The sequence below is a fragment of the Mustela lutreola genome, chromosome 16, assembly GCF_030435805.1.
Source record: "Mustela lutreola isolate mMusLut2 chromosome 16, mMusLut2.pri, whole genome shotgun sequence".
Classification (NCBI taxonomy): Eukaryota; Metazoa; Chordata; class Mammalia; order Carnivora; family Mustelidae; genus Mustela; species Mustela lutreola.
Genome location: NC_081305.1, coordinates 1,018,409 through 1,036,527, shown reverse-complemented (window position 1 = coordinate 1,036,527; position 18,119 = coordinate 1,018,409). Strand labels below are relative to the sequence as shown.

The 18,119-nt window shown below is 66.8% G+C and overlaps 2 protein-coding genes across 9 annotated transcripts in view; one reads left to right on the top strand and one right to left on the bottom strand.

Annotated features, from left to right (window-relative positions):
- The first annotated feature begins 58 nt into the window (after positions 1-58).
- CTU2 (cytosolic thiouridylase subunit 2) lies at positions 59-7,476 on the top strand. 4 transcript variants are annotated; one of them, XM_059150750.1, is made up of 15 exons: positions 59-207; positions 724-798; positions 3,075-3,153; positions 3,313-3,372; positions 4,488-4,548; positions 4,969-5,078; positions 5,224-5,519; positions 5,596-5,731; positions 5,892-6,023; positions 6,351-6,442; positions 6,573-6,667; positions 6,752-6,905; positions 7,020-7,086; positions 7,174-7,232; positions 7,325-7,476. In XM_059150750.1, the coding sequence occupies exons 1-15, from the start codon at positions 77-79 to the stop codon at positions 7,470-7,472; spliced, it is 1,695 nt and encodes a 564-aa protein (XP_059006733.1). In that variant the 5' UTR covers positions 59-76; the 3' UTR covers positions 7,473-7,476. The 4 variants fall into 4 exon arrangements, with proteins under 4 accessions (XP_059006733.1, XP_059006732.1, XP_059006734.1 ...); XM_059150749.1 differs by having other exon boundaries at positions 6,540-6,667; XM_059150751.1 differs by lacking the exon at positions 59-207 and adding an exon at positions 2,939-2,987 and having other exon boundaries at positions 6,540-6,667.
- Positions 7,447-18,119, bottom strand: part of PIEZO1 (piezo type mechanosensitive ion channel component 1) — a 49,143-nt gene continuing 38,470 nt past the window's right edge. For 2 of the 5 annotated variants that reach the window (XM_059150720.1, XM_059150723.1), the window contains 29 exons: positions 17,530-17,634; positions 16,948-17,101; positions 16,560-16,803; positions 16,378-16,474; positions 16,118-16,289; positions 15,772-15,861; positions 15,600-15,694; positions 15,237-15,305; positions 14,612-14,712; positions 14,004-14,100; positions 13,871-13,930; positions 13,605-13,777; positions 13,396-13,502; positions 12,982-13,173; positions 12,634-12,892; positions 12,380-12,568; positions 11,936-12,233; positions 11,717-11,813; positions 11,477-11,624; positions 11,189-11,403; positions 10,956-11,114; positions 10,729-10,876; positions 9,105-9,293; positions 8,896-8,988; positions 8,623-8,795; positions 8,423-8,545; positions 8,270-8,349; positions 8,000-8,189; positions 7,447-7,915 (listed from right to left, as the gene is read on the bottom strand). In XM_059150720.1, coding sequence (XP_059006703.1) covers positions 7,666-7,915; positions 8,000-8,189; positions 8,270-8,349; positions 8,423-8,545; positions 8,623-8,795; positions 8,896-8,988; positions 9,105-9,293; positions 10,729-10,876; positions 10,956-11,114; positions 11,189-11,403; positions 11,477-11,624; positions 11,717-11,813; positions 11,936-12,233; positions 12,380-12,568; positions 12,634-12,892; positions 12,982-13,173; positions 13,396-13,502; positions 13,605-13,777; positions 13,871-13,930; positions 14,004-14,100; positions 14,612-14,712; positions 15,237-15,305; positions 15,600-15,694; positions 15,772-15,861; positions 16,118-16,289; positions 16,378-16,474; positions 16,560-16,803; positions 16,948-17,101; positions 17,530-17,634 — 4,367 coding nt within the window. In that variant the 3' untranslated portion in view covers positions 7,447-7,665. Of the gene's footprint in view, positions 7,916-7,999; positions 8,190-8,269; positions 8,350-8,422; positions 8,546-8,622; positions 8,796-8,895; positions 8,989-9,104; positions 9,294-10,728; positions 10,877-10,955; positions 11,115-11,188; positions 11,404-11,476; positions 11,625-11,708; positions 11,814-11,935; positions 12,234-12,379; positions 12,569-12,633; positions 12,893-12,981; positions 13,174-13,395; positions 13,503-13,604; positions 13,778-13,870; positions 13,931-14,003; positions 14,101-14,611; positions 14,713-15,236; positions 15,306-15,599; positions 15,695-15,771; positions 15,862-16,117; positions 16,290-16,377; positions 16,475-16,559; positions 16,804-16,947; positions 17,102-17,529; positions 17,635-18,119 lie in introns of those variants that run through there. The other 3 variants (XM_059150721.1, XM_059150722.1, XM_059150724.1) reach the window with 3 other exon arrangements.

Genomic DNA, 18,119 nt, shown 5'->3' with positions numbered 1-18,119 from the left:
GTCTCGGCCGCGGCGCCGCGGCGCTGACGTCATCAGCGCGCCCCGCCCCCAACCTGCCGGGAGCGACGGCGTCGGGATGACGTCATTAAGGCGCGTCTCGCCGCCGCCGCCGCCCACTGCTCCCGGGCGACTCCGAGCGGGCATGTGCCAGCTTGGCGAGGACTACGGGGACGCAGCGCCCGAGGGGCCGCCGCCACCGCGGCCTGGGTAAGAGCGGGGCGTCCGCACGCGCCCCTCTACGCCCCGGCGCTCCGGGCCGGCGGCGCAGCCCTGTCCCGTGGGCCCGGCGCCGCGCTGCGGAAGCCGGGAGGCCGCCGAGCCCGGGACCCAGAAGCCCCGGGGTCCCGGTGGGGGCTGCACGCTGCTCCGCAGCCCCGGGGGGTGGGGGACTGTCCGGCCGGGGCGAGCACCCCAGGGAGGGGCCGCCTCTGCGCGCCGCCGCCTGTCGTTCTGGCGGGCTGTGCGCTCCGTCGACGAGAAGTCGGCCTCCCGGTGGCTTGCTCCGGCCGAGGCGCGCGGAGCGAGTTGTCCGTCCGGCCTGGCGTCCGTTGAGGGCCTGAGAGGTGGCCGTTCTGTGCTTCGGAGCTGGCTTGAGCCGACTCAGATCCCCGCGCGGCCCGTGTCGGGGGTGTGCACCAGCTGCGCCGAGAGCGGCGGTGCCCCTCCCCAGGGTCCCCCGGAGGGCGGTCTGCAGGCCGTGGTCTGTCCTCCCTGTCTCCACAGCCGTGAGCCGAAGTGTGTGAAGTGCAAGGAAGGCCCGCCGGTGGTGGTGATCCGAGCGGGAGACGCCTTCTGCAGGTGAGGCCGGGAGGTAGCTGGAGGCGTGCGTCTGGCCCAGCGGCCGGTGTGCCTCCTGTCTGTGGTTTCATCTCCTGCTTTTGGAAGCATTCCCAGTGACTGGTGCGTGTGTGGGGTCCTGCCTGTCTGCGTGGGTGCAGAGATTCTCCCAGGGTCCGCTGTGGATCCGGTGGCAGGAGGGTATCTGACGGCACCTAGGGGACAGTGCCAGAGTGAGGGTGAGGTGAGGCATGGGCAGGGTGAGCACTTCGGGGCAGCTGGAACCCGTGTGGGAGCAGATTTGAGCATTCGGAGATCTTGGGCAGGTGCTCTGGGGACGGTTTGTCATTGTTGTTTTAAGATTTTGTTTATTAGAGAGAGAGAGAGCGCGCGCGCATGAGAAGGGGGAGGGTCAGAGGGAGAAGCAGACCCCCTGCCGAGCAGGGAGCCCGATGCAGGACTTGATCCCAGGACTCCAGGATCATGATCTGAGCAGAAGGCACTTGCTTAACCAACTGATTAGCCAGCTGACACACCCAGGTGCCTCATTTTTTTTTTTTTTTTAAAGATTTTATTTATTTATTTAAGAGAGCGAGAGAGCACGAAAGCAGAAGGACTGGGAGAGGGAGAAGCAGGCTCCCCACTGAGCAGGGAGCCTGATGCGGGGCTCAGTCTTAGGACCCCAGGATCGTGACCTGATCCAAAGGCAGACCTTCACCGACGGAGCCACCCAGGGGTCCCCCCCCCCTTTTTAAAGTTTTTATTTATTTATTTATTTACTACAGCAAGCCGGGGGAGGAGCAAAGGGGGAAAGACTTTCGAACAGGTTCTGCGCCGAGTGCGGAGCCCAGTGTGGGACTTTGTCCCACGACCCCAAGATCATGACCTGAGCCGAAACCAAGAGTCAGACGCTGAACCGACAGAGGCACCCCAGTGCCCCCCAGCTCATGTTTTATAGTTAGTCTCCACGAGTCTTGGTACTACCCAGAGTGTTCCCAAAGAGAAACTGAAGGGCCTGAGGTTTTTTCCCCCAAGCTTTTTCCTCCCCAGCCATCTTTCGGGAGCCCAGTAGCCTGGTGTGTGCCGCTAGAGTGAACGCCTTAATCGGGGCAGCTGTGGCTTTCATCTCTTAGAGCATCGGCAGTGATGAGTGTCCCGGAGAAGAGGCCGAGGCTGCGGCAGCTCCTCCTGGGCTCAGAGCTCCCCGTGCGCGTGGGCAGCCACAGCTTCTCTTGTGCCCTGTGCAAGCTTCTGTGTTTTAGGGCCCTTCCCACTCCCTGATGGTGAGTGAGTTCTTGGGGCTCCCTTCCTGAGGCTAGTCACTTGGAGTGTGGCGTTTTATTAAACACCGCATTGAGCTACTGACAGCAAAGGAATATGGGGTGCTTGGTTGACCCCTCTTAGTGGTGCCTCTTCGGTGGGGAGCAGGGGCAATTGCTTTTCCTTTCAGAGATTGATTTAGGGGTGCAGCTGCCCGTGTGGGACAGCTCTTGCGGAGCCGCATTTCTCCCGTGGCTCAGGGTGTGTCCTCGACACACAGGGTGTGACCTCCCTGCTGGGGTTGCCGGGAAGCTTTGAATTGCAGATGTCTGTGCCTCACTCTGGTGCAGTCCGTCTGCTGTATTTGGCCTCAGTGATTTTAACCTGTAGCCGAGCCTGAGAGTCAGGTGAAAGTGTTTTCAGGAATGCAGATTCTCGGGGCTCGTCCTGGAAGTTCTCATTCTGTGGGTCTGGGGAAGAAGCCAGGACTGCCTTTGCATGAACTTCCAGGCATTTCCGGTTTACATGGTATCAGCTCGGTCAGCCAGGCTGGCGCTCTGGGGCACAGGGTATCCCCCTGCTGCCTGCTCAGTGCTTCCCCCTTCACCCCGAGAGAGAGTACTTCTCCCTGTGGGAGTTTTGGAAGGGCCTTCCATGATGCTTAGGGAAGGGTCAGGCTGGCCTTGCCTTGCACTTTTCCTGTGTCTATCCATTCTACCTGGTGGGCCTTCCTGGGTGTTTGGAGGTGCAGGTGGCACCTGGGCCCTGGGTCCCTCAGACATCAGGTCATGCTACTAAGGGTTGTTGGGGACCAGGCGGGGGGAGTCCCTAGGCATCACGGGGCTGGTCCTGGGGCAGACACAGCTGGTAAAAATGCCTCAACCCTGGCTTCCTTTGCCAGTTTCTGGGCAGAACCTCTGTCAAGATGCTGCTTTTAAATATGGAATTTGGTAAGAGAAGGAAGATGGGACCCGCAGCATCTCCGGCCGCGTCCCCATCGGAGCGGCGCAGCTACAGCTGCTGGTTGTCTGTTGCAGGGACTGTTTTAGGGCCTTCTACATCCACAAGTTTAGAGCCGTGCTTGGGAAGAATCGGTTGATCTTTCCGGGTGAGAAGGTAGTGTGTTGGGGTGACTCCTCTGCATGGTCCCCAGCTGGGAAGCCCGACCCCCAGACCCTGGCTCTCCCCCATCCCAGGTGTGTGCGGGTGGTGGGGAGGGTGCGCTCACTCATGGGGGTGATGCAGCGCTCTCCAGCGACGTTTCTTCTCCCGTAGGTGCTCCTGGCGTGGTCGGGGGGGCCTTCATCCAGCTCCATGGTCTGGCAGGTCCTTGAGGTTCGTCTCCCCAGCGTCTTCCAGGGCCCTGGCTGCTGTCCCGCTTAGTTGCGAGCTTGGGGGTTCCGCACTGAGAGGGGCTCTTGCCTGCAGCTAGCGAGAGCAGCTCACTCCCCACTGGGATGGCCCGGAGGGTTGTTGGATGTGCATATGGCAGCAGCAGCAGCGTACAGACCGGAGGCGGAGTCTGGAGCACCTGGCTGCGCCCGAGGCCAGCGCTGCTGGCTGACTGCCTAGAATCCTAGAATCCTAGTCCCTGGGCACGTGTTGGTGGCACGATGGTGGGCTACTTGAGGTGTCCCCAAGTTCATGGGCCTCCCCCGGTCCTGGGTCCAGCACAAAACCGTGCAATACCGCAGGTGCCTTGGGGAACCCAAGAGGGGTCTGGCCTGGCTGGGGTCAGGCAGCTTCCTTGAGAAGTTTAAGGGGGGAGACCCAGATGAGCAGTGGGGCTGCCAGGAGACGTGAAGTTAGGTGGGGAGGAGAGCTGTATGGGAGAGCCTGCTTGCTGGGGAGCTGGCTCCCGGCAGTTGGCGACCCACTCACACTGTCCCTCAGCGGGTCGGAGGACGCCAGGCTTCTCCTGAGGGCCCTGGCTGCCGGGGAGGCCTTGAACTGGGGCCGGGACATGTGCAGACCCTTTGCATTCCGAGTGAGGGGCACAGATTAGAGAGCGGTCTGTCCTGGGGGCTCTGGTGTGTTGCTGTCCTGACCTCACTTCGTGGCCCCTGAAGCGTGGGCTGGTGTGAGTACCCATTCCCTTGGCCAGAGCCCGTTTCCTGGGACCAGGGGCCCTGATGAGTCTATTGTTCTTTTGCACTGTTAGCGGTCAGAGGTGCTCAGGCAGGCCGCTCCTCACTGGTCAGTGGGGGGACAGACTGAGGAGCAGGTATCACTGGCGGTTAAGCCGCCCATGCGACCACCTTGACCCTGCCAGGCTGCGGAGCCCAACCGCGGGGCCTGCTCAGTGCCTGGTCCAGACGGGCAGTCTGTTCTGGGTGGGGTGCACCCCCCACCCCGCGCCGAGGGCCTCAGTTCAGACGGAGAGTGGCTTGTGCCAGGAGAGTGTCCTCTGGCTTCTGACTCTGGCTGAGTCCTGTCCCTTTTCTCTCCAGGGCCTGAGTCGAGATTCTGCCAAAAGACTGCGTTTTGTGCCAGGGGTCGTGTATGTGGATGGTACGTGCCGCTCAGGACGAGCCCACTGACGCAGCTGACGCTGTGACCTTAATGTGGCCCAGGTGGGGGCGTTTCTGGGAGACAGTGCATGGGGCAGCAGAAGGACCATTGTTCTCGCAGGGCTCTGTGGGAGTCAGGCAGGTCAGCTTCCGGGTCAGGGGCCCTGTGTTCACGTGCCTGCACCCCACTCCCTGAGATAGGCCCCCAGGTGGGTCTGGGGCCCCTGTGGTCTGTCACGCCTCCCCCCATCCCTCCCCTGTGCTGCTGGAGAAGACCCACTTCCCACTCTGACTGCGCTACACTTCCTGAGAGCAGGCTTGCCCCTGCGGCTTCCACCGAAGAGCTTGGTGGACTTGCTCACAGGACTTTGTCCCACCTGGGGCGCTTCTGCCGTCATGACTCCTTGTCTGCATTTTTCAGAGGGGGCAGCTTGTGGCCGGAGCTGGGAGGACAGAGCAAAAACCCTGACCGACGTGCGGCAGATCCTGCAGACCCTCGGCTTTCCGTGGCACATTGTCAGCTTGGAAGAGGTGCGTGGGTTTGTCCCTGCGGCCGCCGGGTGCACGGGGGCCCACGCCTACTTGGTGAGGTCAGCCACAGGCTCCTCCCTGGCCCCTTTGCCCCCGGCGTGTAGAAGGCGGCCCTGGGCCTTACGCGCTCTCCCCGCGCTGGCAGGTGTTTGCTCTGCCGCCGTCTGTGCTGCGCTGCTCTGCCCAGGACCCAGTGGGGACCGTGGGGACCTACAAGGTGGCTGTGGACAGTTTTCTGCAGCAGCAACGTACGCTGGCAGCTGAGGGGCTCAGGGGTAGCCCCAGCTCAGCCCAGGGGGAGGAACAACCGAGCCAGCCCTGTACCCAGGACTCCCAGGACCCGGTTGGGCCACCGCCAGCGGCCCAGACCGAGGCTCTGTCCCAGCTCTTTAACTCTGTGAAGACGTTGACGGCCAAAGAGGAGCTTCTGCAGACCCTGCGGTGAGTCTGCCACCGCGCCCTGGGGGCTTGGCCCTGCCTCAGTTGGCCCCCTGAGACCCTGTGCTCTGCTTTCCAGGACCCACCTGATCCTGCACGTGGCCCGGACCCATGGCTACTCCAAGGTGATGACAGGGGACAGCTGCACACGCTTGGCTATCAAGCTCATGACCAGCCTGGCTCTGGGGAGAGGGGCCTTTCTCGCCTGGGACACGGTACGTGCGTACAGGCCTTCAGGGACCCCCCCGGCCTCTGTCACGTGGAAGTCGCGTCGGGAGTCCGTGGCAGGAAGTCCGTGGTCTCCCTCGTAGTACAGGGGAGGCAGGGCTGTGAGCCCATCTGCTGGGCGCGGTGACGAAGGTGCCCCCGCCACAGGGCTTCTCGGATGAGCGGCACGGCGACGTGGTGGTGGTGCGGCCCATGCGCGAGCACACGCTGAAGGAGGTGGCCTTCTACAACCGCCTGTTCGCGGTTCCCTCCGTCTGCACGCCCGCCGTCGACACCAAGGTGAGCCGTGGGCCGCGGCAGGTGGCCAGCTCCGGCGTGGGGTCAGAGGGGCTGGCACCCCTCGGTGGCCAGAGCTGCCGGGAGCACAGTCACGCCCCCACCGAGGCGGACAGGCTGGGGCCTCAGCCGAAGGGGATTGGCGGGGAGGGTGTCGCAGCAGCTGTGTTCAGGGACGGGCAGCCTCTGATGCGGGAGAGCTCTGGCCCACTCCAGCCCCAACTCGGTGCTCCGGGGGCTGATGGCGTGAAGCTGTGGCCCCCACGCCAGGCGGCCTCTGGGCCAGGCCTGGGAGCGCCACTCCTAGAGCCTCTATCTGATTATCCCCAGGCTTCCGAAAAGGCCAGCATCCACCGGCTGATGGAGGGCTTCCTGCTTCGGCTACAGGCCCAGTTCCCCTCTACGGTCAGCACTGTGTACAGGTGTGTGTGCGCCTGCGCCCGCACCCACGGTGTGGGGGAGGGGGTGAGTGCTGTGCCCACCCCTTACCGCTCGGGCAGGAAGAAAGCCTTCCCTCAGGCTGCCTTTGGGCCCTGTCTCCCACACCCTCAGGACCAGTGAGAAGCTGGTCAAGGCCCCGAGGGATGGCTGTGCCGCTGGCCCCCGCTGCCTGCTCTGTATGTGCTCGCTGGACGTTGACAGTGCTGGTGCGTGTGGAGGGGGAGGGGCACTGGGCAGTGGGAGTTGGGGGTCCCGCCCCCAGAGGACCTTCAGCCTATCTCTGCCTGCAGATAGTGCCACAGCTTTTGGGGCTCAGACCCAGGATTTCTCGCAGACGCCACCCCCCACCCCACGGGCTGAGGCTGGGGCACCTGCAGGGCCCTGCTGTGCTGCGGGCCTGGGCGGGGCCCCAAACTGTTGGCAGGGGACCAGGCCCTGCGGGAGGTGAGTCCCTTCCTGATCCGATGCTACCCTGTGGTTGGCCCCATGCCACTGGCCAGGGCAGGTATGTCCCCTGGGGCCCCAAGCAGGTACTCAAGCACCGCTCTGCTCCCACAGGGAGGGTTCCCGAGCCCATGTCATCGAGCAGCTGTGCTACGCCTGCCGCGTGACCATGAAGGACGTGGTGAGTCATTCCTCTGGTCCGGATGGGGGAGGCCCCCAGGGGCTCGGGGCCGCACAGCCCCTCGCCCACGGCTGTTCTCTGTTGCAGCCGAGTTTGGACCCCCTGCCCCCTTACATCTTGGCCGAGGCCCAGCTTCGAAGCCAGAGGTATGGCCAGCCCCAGAGCTGGGGGGCGCCGGCGGGGACCTTTTGGGCGCCAGCTCCCACAGGGCAGGTTCCCAGTATATGACTTCCCACAGGCCCTCGGCGGAGATCCAGGAGTGTCTGGTGGAGAACAGTGACGATGAGGCACCCGCCAGCGGGAGTGGAGCCCGGGGCCCCCCGGAGCAGGAGGGCAAGGAGGCGCGGGCAGCATGTGATTGTATAAATAAAAACTTCTTTAATTAGAAAACCCTACAGTACGCGTGGGGAAGGGCAGGCTGGAGCTCCTGGCCCAGGGTGCCGGCGGTGGGCCCCGCGCCAGGCCGGGCCCCCAGCTTCCTTCCGGCAGCAGCATCAGGGCGTGGTGGCCGGGGACGGGTGTCTGCGCCCGGCAGAGGGCCGGGCGGCTCCATCACACGAGGGTGGAGGAGCCCGGCTCCTACTCCTTCTCGCGGGTCCACTTGATCATGGTCTCGGGCGAGCGGTACAGGAAGATGAGCTTGGCGTACAGCTCCTCCTCCAGCTCCAGCTCCCGCGTCTCGCGCACCAGGAAGATGTCCTGGCACAGCTTCAGGATGCGGTCCACGCACGGCAGCTCCTCGAACATGATGGAGTGAGAGATCTCGCTGAAGAAGCCGCGCACGAACTTGCCGATGACCAGCACGATGGACACGTAGAGCCCCATTATCCTGCGGGGCAGGGGCGGGGTGAGGCGGGGCTGGTACTGGAGCTGAGCCCCGCCCACCCACCTGGCTGCAGGGCCGCACACTCACCCGTAGCCGGCCAGGAAGCCCAGGCTGGGCGGGCTGACCTTGTCGTTGAAGATGACCATGGGCAGCAGGTTGCACTGGGCCCGGCAGTCCTCCAGCTCGATGACCCACCACTCCAGGAAGCCGGCGGCCCCCGCGCCCCCACGCTCCCTCCGTAGCTGGATGCGCACACCCAGGTAGTCGGCCTCCTCGTCTGGGGCAGTGGTGGGGTCGGTCAGGGCCTGGCCCGCACCCCCCCCACACACCGCCCGCCCCGGTCACACACACACTCACTGGGCTGGAGCTGCTTCACAGGATTGGCTTCAGGCCCGTTGGGGGCCCGGATGTACTTGGGGAAGAGGTTGTGGATGACCCTGCGAGGAAGAAGCCAGCGGTCAGGCCCAGCCTCTCCCTCCTGCTGCCTCCTCCCCCGGGCCCCCAACTCACACAGACTGGTCCGAGGTGCCCTCCAGCAGGCTGGCCAGCTGCCGCCGCTCGCTGCTGTTGGGGGCCAGGTCCAGGGTGTGCTTCTCGTTGGTGTACTCCACGGTGCCGCCCTTGGCCAGGTCCCTAGGCGCCCGGGCACAGCGTGAGCCCCGGCGGCGGCGGCACTCCCCCACACAGCCCTGCCCCGGCCCCGCACGCACCTCTGGAAGTTCCAGGTGAAGCGCAGGGTGATGTCGGCCGTGCCGTTGTACAGCTCCCGCTTCATCTGGGCGCGGCTCGGCGGGCTGATGCGCCACAGGGCCCCGGAGCTGCCCTCGATCTGCGCCGTGACGATGTCCTCGGGGCTGTACTGGCTGATGAACTGCATGGCCAGCTGGGCCCCGGACAGCCCCTGAGTCAGGAGCCCCTGGACACCTCCGGCCCGACCCGGCCCGGCCCCCCCCCCCCGCTGCGGCCAGGTGGGGCCCACTCACCGGGTTCGGGTCAAACTGTCTGGACAGCTCCTCGTAGGCCCGCTGCGTGAAGGGCACGATGGACGGCTGCTGGGCGCTCATGGTGAACAGCGGCTGCGGGGGGGCAGGGACCGGCTGCGACGGGGCGGGGGGCCTCTCCGTGCCCCCGGCCGGCCGCCCACGTGGAAGGCCCTCTCCTGTGCCCCGGCTGGCACGGACGGCTGCCTCACCTCATAGCCGCCCAGCTTGAGGGTGACCGTGACGTCGATGGGCTGGTTGACGACACCGACCACAGAGCGCACCAGGGACATGAAGAGCAGCGGGAACCAGATGATGGCCACGAGGAAGAGCATGATGAGGCCGCCCATGCCGTACTTGACGACCTTCTTCTTCTTCTGCCCCTTGGGCTGCGGGTACTTCTGCGGGTGGGGCACGGCTCAGAGCCTCAGCTCTGCCCACCCTCCCCCAGCTGAAGGCAGGCACGGTCCCGGACCCCCACCCTGCTGCTGCACAGCCTCACCCAGAGGCCCGTGCGGCCAGACCTCACAGTGTCACATTCGGCTGCAAAGCTACAGCACCGGAGCCGGCGCAGGTCCAAGAGCAAGAGACAGAGGCCCAGAACCAAGAACCCAGAAACAGACCCGCTGCTCAGTGGCACCCAGATAATTCCACTGGGGGGAGGACCGTCTCCAGCGATGCTGCTAGGAGAAACGGCCGCCACATGCCGGAGCAGCGTGACCCCCAAGACCTCAGTCTGGATCTGATGGGAAATTCTCAGATGCAACAAGGAAAGCGTAGGTTCTAAGAAAGGAGACGACGGGGTGCTGGCAAGGAAGTGAGCTGGGGTGGCTCCGCGGGGTACACATGGGGGGGGGTCAAGCCCTGCCTCAGGCTCTGCGCTCCGCAGGGAGTCTGCGCGAGAGTCCCTCCGCCCTCCCCCGCTCCTGGCTTTAGGTCTCAAACCTGTAAAAAGAAAAATCTTAAAACAGACAACAGAGAGAAGAAAAGAGCCGGAAATCCTGTGATAAGGTCCACTGTCCAGAGCGCAGAAAGAATTCTTAGAACTCAACAAGAGGACAAACAGCCCAAGGACAAAAGAGGCAAAGCAGATGGCCCACAAGCTTAGGAAACCCAAATCAGCCTCCCCCCACCGAGTCAGGGGCACCGAGTCGGGGTGCTGGCAGGGATGGGGGAGGGGGCGGCTGCCAGGGACAGCCGGGACGTCCCCACCAGGTGACAGCCGGAGCTGCCCCCCACAGCCAGCCCGCTGCAGCGTGGGCACCCGAGGGCAACAAGCTCCCGTCCAGGGCAGCGCCTGCCGCAGTGAACAGAAAGGAGGAGCCGACCCGCCGTCCGGGGCTGCTTCTAACAGCTGCATAATCGCAGGGTAGCACCATGACGGGAGGGAAAGCTCCTCAGTGAGAAAACCCCCAGTTCCGACACCGGCCACGCGGCCAGCCTTGACACTGCAGAACCAAGGAGTGAGATGCAGGCCACACAGTGTGGACACCCAACCGTCCATAACGGACGAGTCTGCGGCATCGGTGGGGATGCGGTCTTGAGGGCGCACATGTCCTAGGTCTGCCTACTGACTGTGACCAGCTCTGACCACGCTACGGGTCTGAACTCGCCACGTGCCCCGGGGAACCTGTTTCTGTTACCTCCCCCCGCAGACACCCATACCCAACAGCACTCAGTGGATGTTCGGCGCCCCAGCGGCTGGCCCTCGTGCCTGAGAGCCAAGCGTCAGGCCCGCTCTGCCGGCGGCCTGCCCCCAACAGGGCCTCATCCCGGTGGCCGTCCCTCCAGCCTCTGGGGAGGGGCTAGCACCACCCCCGGCCTGTGCCCGGGCACCTTCTCTGTCTCGCGGCTGCACTTGATGATGAAGATGTTGGCGTAGATGTCCTCCACGCACATCCAGCTGGACAGGGATAGCGTGGTGTCCGTCCACACCCAGTCCATCACGGCCCGCAGCTCCACCAGGAACGGCACAAGGCGGAACCTGCGCGAGGCGGGGCGGCCGTCAGGAAGGCTCGTGCGCAGCAGCCTGGCTCCTGGCCCCCAGGCCCGCCCGCACTCACCCCTGGAAGAGGAAGAGGTTCAGGTGGTTGTACTTCTTGGTGAGGAAGTTGCCCAGGATGCGGGTCGGGTAGCCGCAGCGGATCTGGTAGGCGGAAAGGGCGAAGTAGATGCACTTGACAAAGTACCACAGCTGCGCCACCGCGTTCTGGCTGAACATCCTGGGGAGACAGGAGCGCCGGCTCAGGGCACCCTGCCCAAGGCCAGAGCCCTGCGCCCCCAGGCCGATGCCCACCTCTCTGTGACCGCGGGCAGAATGAAGAACATCCACAGGTGGACGGCCAGCACCAGCACGACCTGGAAGGCCAGCTTGCCCAGCACGGTCTTGCGGAGGTAGAGGGCGCGGTCGACGACCATGGTGCCAAACTGGATGAGCAGCATGACCAGGAAGGCCTCGGGCACCTGGTCGTCCGATAGCGAGGACGTGATGTCCGTGGCCGCCGAGTGTTTCTGTGCGGGGACAGCAGAGGTCAGGGGGCGGCCGGGGGCAGGCCGCGGGGTGGCCGCCGGGCTCTGCACTCACCCCAAAGGCCCAGAAGCCAAAGATGATGATGATGAAGTCGACCACGTCGGCCAGAAACATGAGTGCGTAGACATCGGTGGCCGCACGGTACTTGGTGTGCAGGATATCGTGGAAGAAGCACCGCAGGGGCTGGTACACGCTCTGGGCCCTGTGGGTGAGGCCAGGTGGGCGGGGCTCAGTGCCGGTCCCGGGGGTTCCCCCAGCACCCCGCCCCACTGGGAGCGGCCCGCACCCACGCACACGGCTAGGCACGAGCTCCGCAGTCGCAGCCCCAGTGCCGTCACTCTCTCCCGGTGGCGACTCCACTTCTTCTCGCTCCCAGAGGCCATCACTCCTTCTGGGGGGGAGGCACTGCTGACCAGAGCCCACACAGGGCTGGGTCCAGCCCGAGACCCCCTCCCACCCAGGGCTGGCCCCTGTCGCACAGACCGGCAGGTCCCCGGCAGCGGGCCGTCCTACCAGCCACGGTGGGGTCTGCAGGCTCCGCGCTTTCCCTCCTTTTCTTCCTGAATCGCAGGCCGATGCGCTTTGTGTCTCGGGGCTTGAGCTCCGTGGGAGGCTCGGCGGGCCCGTCCCCTACTTCCACCTGGATGTGGTCCTGGGTGAGGGCCCCGGCTACCACCGACTCCCCCTGGGGCCCCGTGCCCGCCTCAGTCCGGGATCCCTGGGGTGCCCGCTCCTCGGCTCCCTTCTTCCCACCGCCCCCGTCGTGCTCCTGGGTGAGCTGGTCCTCTTCATGGTCCCAGAGGCCGTAGCACTGCAGCAAGAGGGAGGGAAGGATGGAGGTGAGGCTGGTGTAGACGACCGAGCCCACGCTGGGACCCTCCAGGGACCGCTGGGCGGCGGGCCGTGTGCCGGGAGGGGCCTGCCTGCGCGCCCGCCGGCCCAGGCACGGGGTCTCACCAGCAGCTGCGCGCGGTGGAAGAACAGGGCCATGAGCTGCAGCAGGTCGAACTTGACGTAGCTCTCCGTCTTCTCCAAGCCCAGGATGCGCGGCGGGAAGTACGGCTTGTTCTCGTAGCGCCGCAGCACGGCGTGCGTGTTCCAGGGGAAGAAGCCGAACTGGAACAGGTACTTGGTGACCACGGACACCTGTGGGGCAGGGGCTCAGCGTGGGGGCCCGGGCCCCGCCCCCTCCCGCCAGGGCCGCGGCCCACCTCGGTGAAGACGATGGCCACCATCCAGAAGCGCTTGCTGGGCCTTGGGATGGACAGCATGGCCCACAGGAAGACGAGCACGGGCAGCACCAGGGACGTGGCCGAGGCGGTGACCATGTGGTTGAGGATGATGACGAAGTAGCACAGCAGCTCCGAGTGGGCCGCCACGCACTGGTACGCGGCCCGCAGCAGGCGGAGGGCCCGGCCCTGCCCGGCCTCAAACTGCGCGGCCTCCTCTAGCTCCTCGATGCGTAGCTGCCTGCAGGGAGCCGGGCTCAGCCCCCTTTCAGCCCCAGGCCCAGCTCCGAGGGCGCAGCGCCCCACCCTGCACGCCCGCCACCCCCTGACCTGTGCAGCAGCTCGCTGGCTGTGCGCGTCCGGGTCCCGGCGCCTGCAGGGAGCTCCCGGGAGCCACGCAGGGAAGGCCCGGGCTCCGTGGCCACCTCCTCACTGCTGCTGCTGCGCGTGTGGTACCCCGTGCTCAGCGGGCTGCCCGTGTCCCCCGTAGCCGTGCTCAGCGGCTCCTCAGCCCCCAGCCCGCTGCAGGAGGTAGGGCAGGTCACCGAGGCCACCTGCCCTCTGCTCTGCCCCTGGGGCCCAAGGGGACTCATGGTCCCTGGTGCACGAGGGGCCAGCAGGCCACACACCGCCTGGTCTGCGTAACCCCAAGCACGCCGGCCGCGTAACCCCAAGCACGCCAGTTCTGGCCAGGTGGGATGGGTCCCAGCTGCCCCCACTTGTGCCCCGCCAGCCAGCACCGACCTTGATGCCGTACTTGGTGCATCTTGGGCTCCCAAAGAGCCTGGAGGTGTAGCCTCGGCCTCGCTGAGGTACAGTTGGTCCACCAAGCTGCGGCGCACCTGTCTGCCCTGTTGGGGGTGAGGGAGATGCTCAGAGCAGTGGTTTCGGGGGGCAGGACCCCAGGGGTGGGGGGCAGGACCCCAGGAGTTGAGGGGGGCACACGCTCTCACCCGAAGCAGCTCCCGTGTGTACAGGTACCGCTCGGCGCGTAGCACGTCGCTCATGGCACGGTGGTGCCGCGTGAAGGTCAGCAGCCAGTCGGTGAGGCCGTCCACCAGCGCCCCCGCCAGCACCCACAGAAACTGCACGGTGCTCAGCACGCGCCGCATCACAGGGCCGCGGCCTGCGGGTTGGGACGCTGCAGACGCTGCCGGCCCCCGCCCCCCGCCCCCCGCCCCCCCAGCCCCGCAGCCCCCCAGCCCCAGGGCGCACGTACCAGCTGCTGTGGCCTCTTCTGGGCCGGCCGCCGGCTCCGCCCCCTGGGCCTGGCCGTCTCCTGCGCACAGGGGTGCTGGTCAGTCCCCGCCCTGGTGCACCCCGTCCCCCGCCACGCACGTGGGCGCACGCACCTGTGGGCGGCTGTCCTGGCCCGTCCCGCCTCGCCTGCTCCTCCCGCCGGCGCCTCAGCACCGTCTGCGCGTTGGTCACCCACGCCTGATATGCCATCTGCGGACCAGGCCCTCGCTCAGCGCCCCACCAGCTGGGACGGCAGACGCCGCTCGGCCCACCTGTGAGCTCTCGAGGGGGCGGCGGCGTCCGGCCGCTACGGGGCCCTCCAGCCAGCTCCCTGCTCCGGGCAGAGGCCGCCCCGAGGGGCCGGGGCGAGAAGGCAGCCGGCACAGCCCCCCCCTGCACAGACGGCTATCGCTCCCCGCGAACTAAGGGCCCAGAGACAGGCAAGAAGCCCCCGGCCCGTCCTTCCGGCAGACGGGCAAGGCCAGCGGCGGCCGCTGAGGTCCGGACGGTCGGAGTGGTGAGCTCGGCCGGCCGGGGACGGAGGGCACACGGCGGCCCGCGACCTGTGCCTCCCACAGCCTGCTTGCCCATCTGACTGGTGGGCTCTGGGGGTCTGGATGGTTCTAGGCAGGCCAGCCAGGGAGCGGGTGTCGTCCCCACGCCGGGCTGCGCAGCCCCAGGAGCCCGTGCACAGGGGAAGGCAGGGGATCTCCCACCTCACCTGGAAGGCGCTCTGTGCCGATGGCCTGGGCTCCTCAGGCAGGGTCTCCTCCTCCTCCTCACTGTCCGACTCAAACAGGAAGTAGTCCCCAGAGTGGATGACTGCAGGCAGGGTGGGGCTGAGGACCGTCCCCCCAACCCCAGGGCACTGCCCCCCCCACTCCCCCACCCCTCCCCCTCCCCCTTCCCCCACCACCACCCCTGCCTCTCGGCTTCATTTCAGGGCAGGCCCAGTGACAGGCGTGTGAGTGCCCTCGGCGCCCCAAGACCCATGGGCAGAGGCCCGCCTGTCCCTCCCCTCCAAGGTACAGCCCGTGGCGGGGGGGTCAGCCGACTGGGGGACAAGCGAGAGCAGTGACACAAGACCAGACAGGATGAGAGGAACACGGGGGGGGCGGGGGGGCTGGGGACGAGCTCTTCCGGGTCTGGGCGTCGGAATGAGGGGAGGCGAGCACAGAGCCTGCCGCGGGGGCCCCGGTGGGCTGCAGGCCTGGCTGGGGTGAGGCCTGAGCGGAAGGCCCGGGGGCACAGCCAGAGGGGGCCACAGAGCAAGTCCCCTCATCCAGAAGGCAGGTAGCAGCTGAGAAAGCAGCGCCCGGGCACGGCAGGCCAGGCTAAGGTGGTACCTGTGGCGTGGTCCAGCCAGGGCCGCCACCACTGACTCCGTGGGGAGGAGCCCCCTGGACTGCCAGGCCCTGTGGAGGGGCGAGGCGGACATGAGCCGGCAGGGAGAGGCACGGGGAGGGCGCGGGCAGCGCAGACGCCCACCGCCTCTGTGCGGATGGAGAAGCCTCGCGGTGCCGTGGGCGTGGAGGGCGGCCCGCAAGTGCAGACAGACTGTGGCGGGCTGGCTATGTGGCCTGCAGGGACACTGACCACACGGCACAGGACAGACGGGCGGGAAGGCCTACGGACAGCACGTGGCACAGACGCTCCGAGACGCGGGGGACGCTCCGAGACGCGGGGGCCCCTCCAGCCCACGTACTCACCTGGCTCCTGGGTGGGGTCTGGGGGCTCCTGGGGCTGGCTGCGGCCCGCCCGGCTCTGCCGGTGCTTCTCTTGCTTGGCGCGGATGCGCTCCATCCTGGGGGGCGGAGGCGGCTCTGAGCACCGAGGGCACGAGGACAGCCCGGGGGGGCCCCCGCCCCTGAGGGCACCTACTGCCTTTTCAGCTGGGCCAGGGACTTCTCCTCGGCCTTGCGGTGGAGGTCGATGCTTTTGAGGTTGGCGGCATTGTACAGCGCAAAGCCCCTGCGGGAAGACGACGTCACCCCGGGGACACCGAGCTCCAGCTGCATGGTTCCCACACCTCTGGCCTCGGCCCCAGCTCGACACCCCCCTCTCGTATGCTGGGATGGTGGGGATCAGCGCGACGGGGGGTCGTCCTGTGGCCGCGCCCCCTCCAGCCAGCACCATAGCGGGGGGCCAGGTCGGGCAGCGCCCCAAGTACCGTGCAGTGATGGAGCAGGGACGCGTGGCCCAGGGGGACCCCGTGGCCTGGGCTGACCTGGAGGCCTGCAGGGCAGTGGCCTGAAGCTCGGCGCAGACGTGCAGGAAGTAGCGGCTGAGGAAGACGCGGCGTTGCAGCAGCAGGAACAGGAAGCACACGCTGTCCCAGAGCACGCCGGCCTCCTCCACGGGCAGCAGGCAGTCCCGGTCCCTGCTCAGCATCTCCTTGGCTATGGGACAGGCCGGCCTCAGGGCAGGGGCCCTGGCCACAGGGTGCGTCCACAAGCCCGGCCCACCGCGCACCCCCGGCCCACTCACGGTCGTAGTAGCCTTTGACGGTGCACACGAGGCTGAAGAGCTGGACCACCCAGCAGAAGCTGCTCTGCATCTGCTCCACGAAGACGCACGACAGGAGCTGGGGCGGGAGGGAGGTCAGCCCGAGCGACTAGGGCGGGGGTGCGGGCAGGCGGGGCGGGGGTGCGGGCGGGCTCCGGGCTCACCGAGAGCATGTTCTTGGAGATGATGACGGTGACATTGTACAGAATGAGGCAGTCCCACAGCACGAGACGGGTGCGCGCGTGCCCCTGCAGCAGGCTGGTGCCGAAGAGCAGCAGGTAGAAGCAGGCCAGCAGGTAGCCCAGCCCGAAGACGCTGACGCGTGTGGCCCCCGTGACGAACACCACCACCAGCACCAGCCAGAAGAGGTAGCGGAAGACAGCCACCTTCAGCATGTCGAGGTAGGACCTGCCGGACGGGGCGTCACTGCGGCCGCCGGGCCACCCCGCCCCCTGCCCGGCGGCCTCAGACCCGGGATGCTCGTGGGACGCGCCCCCTGCGCCATGAGCCCCGGCCCTGCGCAGGCGCTGCTGGCGGGCGGGACGGACGCACCTGCAGTAGAGGAAGTTGGGGACGTCGCGGGACTCGCCCAGCGGCAGATCCAGGCGGTCAGTGTTGACGCCGGCCATGACCTGCCACTCCTCTGTGCGCTCGGCGCAGAAGACCTGCCACTGCTGAGAGGCGCAGAGCAGCAGCAGGAAGTCGCCTGCGGGCACACGGGAGACCGCTGGCCACACGGGGCACAGCGCACGCCGGCCAGAAGCCCCCGTGAGTGCCTGCGGGGGCTCTCCAGGGGAGCGCGATGTCCACGCGTGAGCACGGACACCGGGGGATGTGCCTGTCAGCGGTACCTGTCCCCACGCCGTGGAGGCATCGGCGCCCACCCCGCCCCCACCGCGCAGGTCTGTGTGGCCGGGTGTACATGGGAGAGGGGAGTCTGTCTCAGGAGACGCCCCCGGAGGACGGGGCACCGTCGTGGGGCACGGCCCCTCCGGAGACCCACAGGCTAGCTGGCCGGGGAGGCCTAGACGCCGTGCGCCTGGCTGGCAAAGGCGGGGCTCAGCTCGAGGCCTGCCCGTGCAGAACCTCCGTGCCCTCCTGTGGGGCCTGCAGGCCCGAGGCGCGGGCACTCACTGATGAGGCCGGTGGAGTCGGGGGCTCGGAGGAAGTCAGGCAGGTACAGCCACTTGATGAGCGCCGAGTTCATGGGGACAGCCTGGCTCCAGCGCCATGGGTAATCTGCGGGCACAGGGAGCATGTTTTGCCTGAAAAAAAGCTCCCCAAGCATCAAGCACCCTGGGGGCCTGGATCTCGTTTCTCTGCTTCGGCCTGAGGGGACAGGAAGGGGCGCTCCATGGGGCAGAGAGGGCTCCGGGCTGGATGGAGGGTGCAGGCAGGGCAGGGCCATCTGCAGGCGCAGGGAGGGTGTGCCCGGAAGGCAGCGGGCTTGCCACGGTGCCGGGGCTCCCGGAACCAACGACAAAGCAGCAGCACCCAGTGACCCCACAGGCCAGAGCTAGTGGGCCCCTCGGGGACAGAGGACACCTCAGCAGGGACAGAAGACACACCAGAGGAAGCAGAGGACGTATCAGAGGGGCTGGAGAACACGCCAGATGACACGAAGGACCCGTAACCGCAGAAGCAGAAAAAGTCGCCAGTATTAAACCCAGCGGGTGACGCCAGGCGTCTCCGCCGACAGAGGCTGCAGTCAGCCCAGGGGTCCG

Bases quoted from the DNA above. Each gene is read 5' to 3' on its own strand.
- CTU2 (XM_059150749.1), top strand. From the start codon at position 77: ATGACGTCATTAAGGCGCGTCTCGCCGCCGCCGCCGCCCACTGCTCCC. The intron at 799-3,074 runs GTGAGGCCGGGA...TGTCTGTTGCAG, and splicing joins GCGGGAGACGCCTTCTGCAG to GGACTGTTTTAGGGCCTTCT. The intron at 7,087-7,173 runs GTGAGTCATTCC...TCTCTGTTGCAG, and splicing joins GCGTGACCATGAAGGACGTG to CCGAGTTTGGACCCCCTGCC.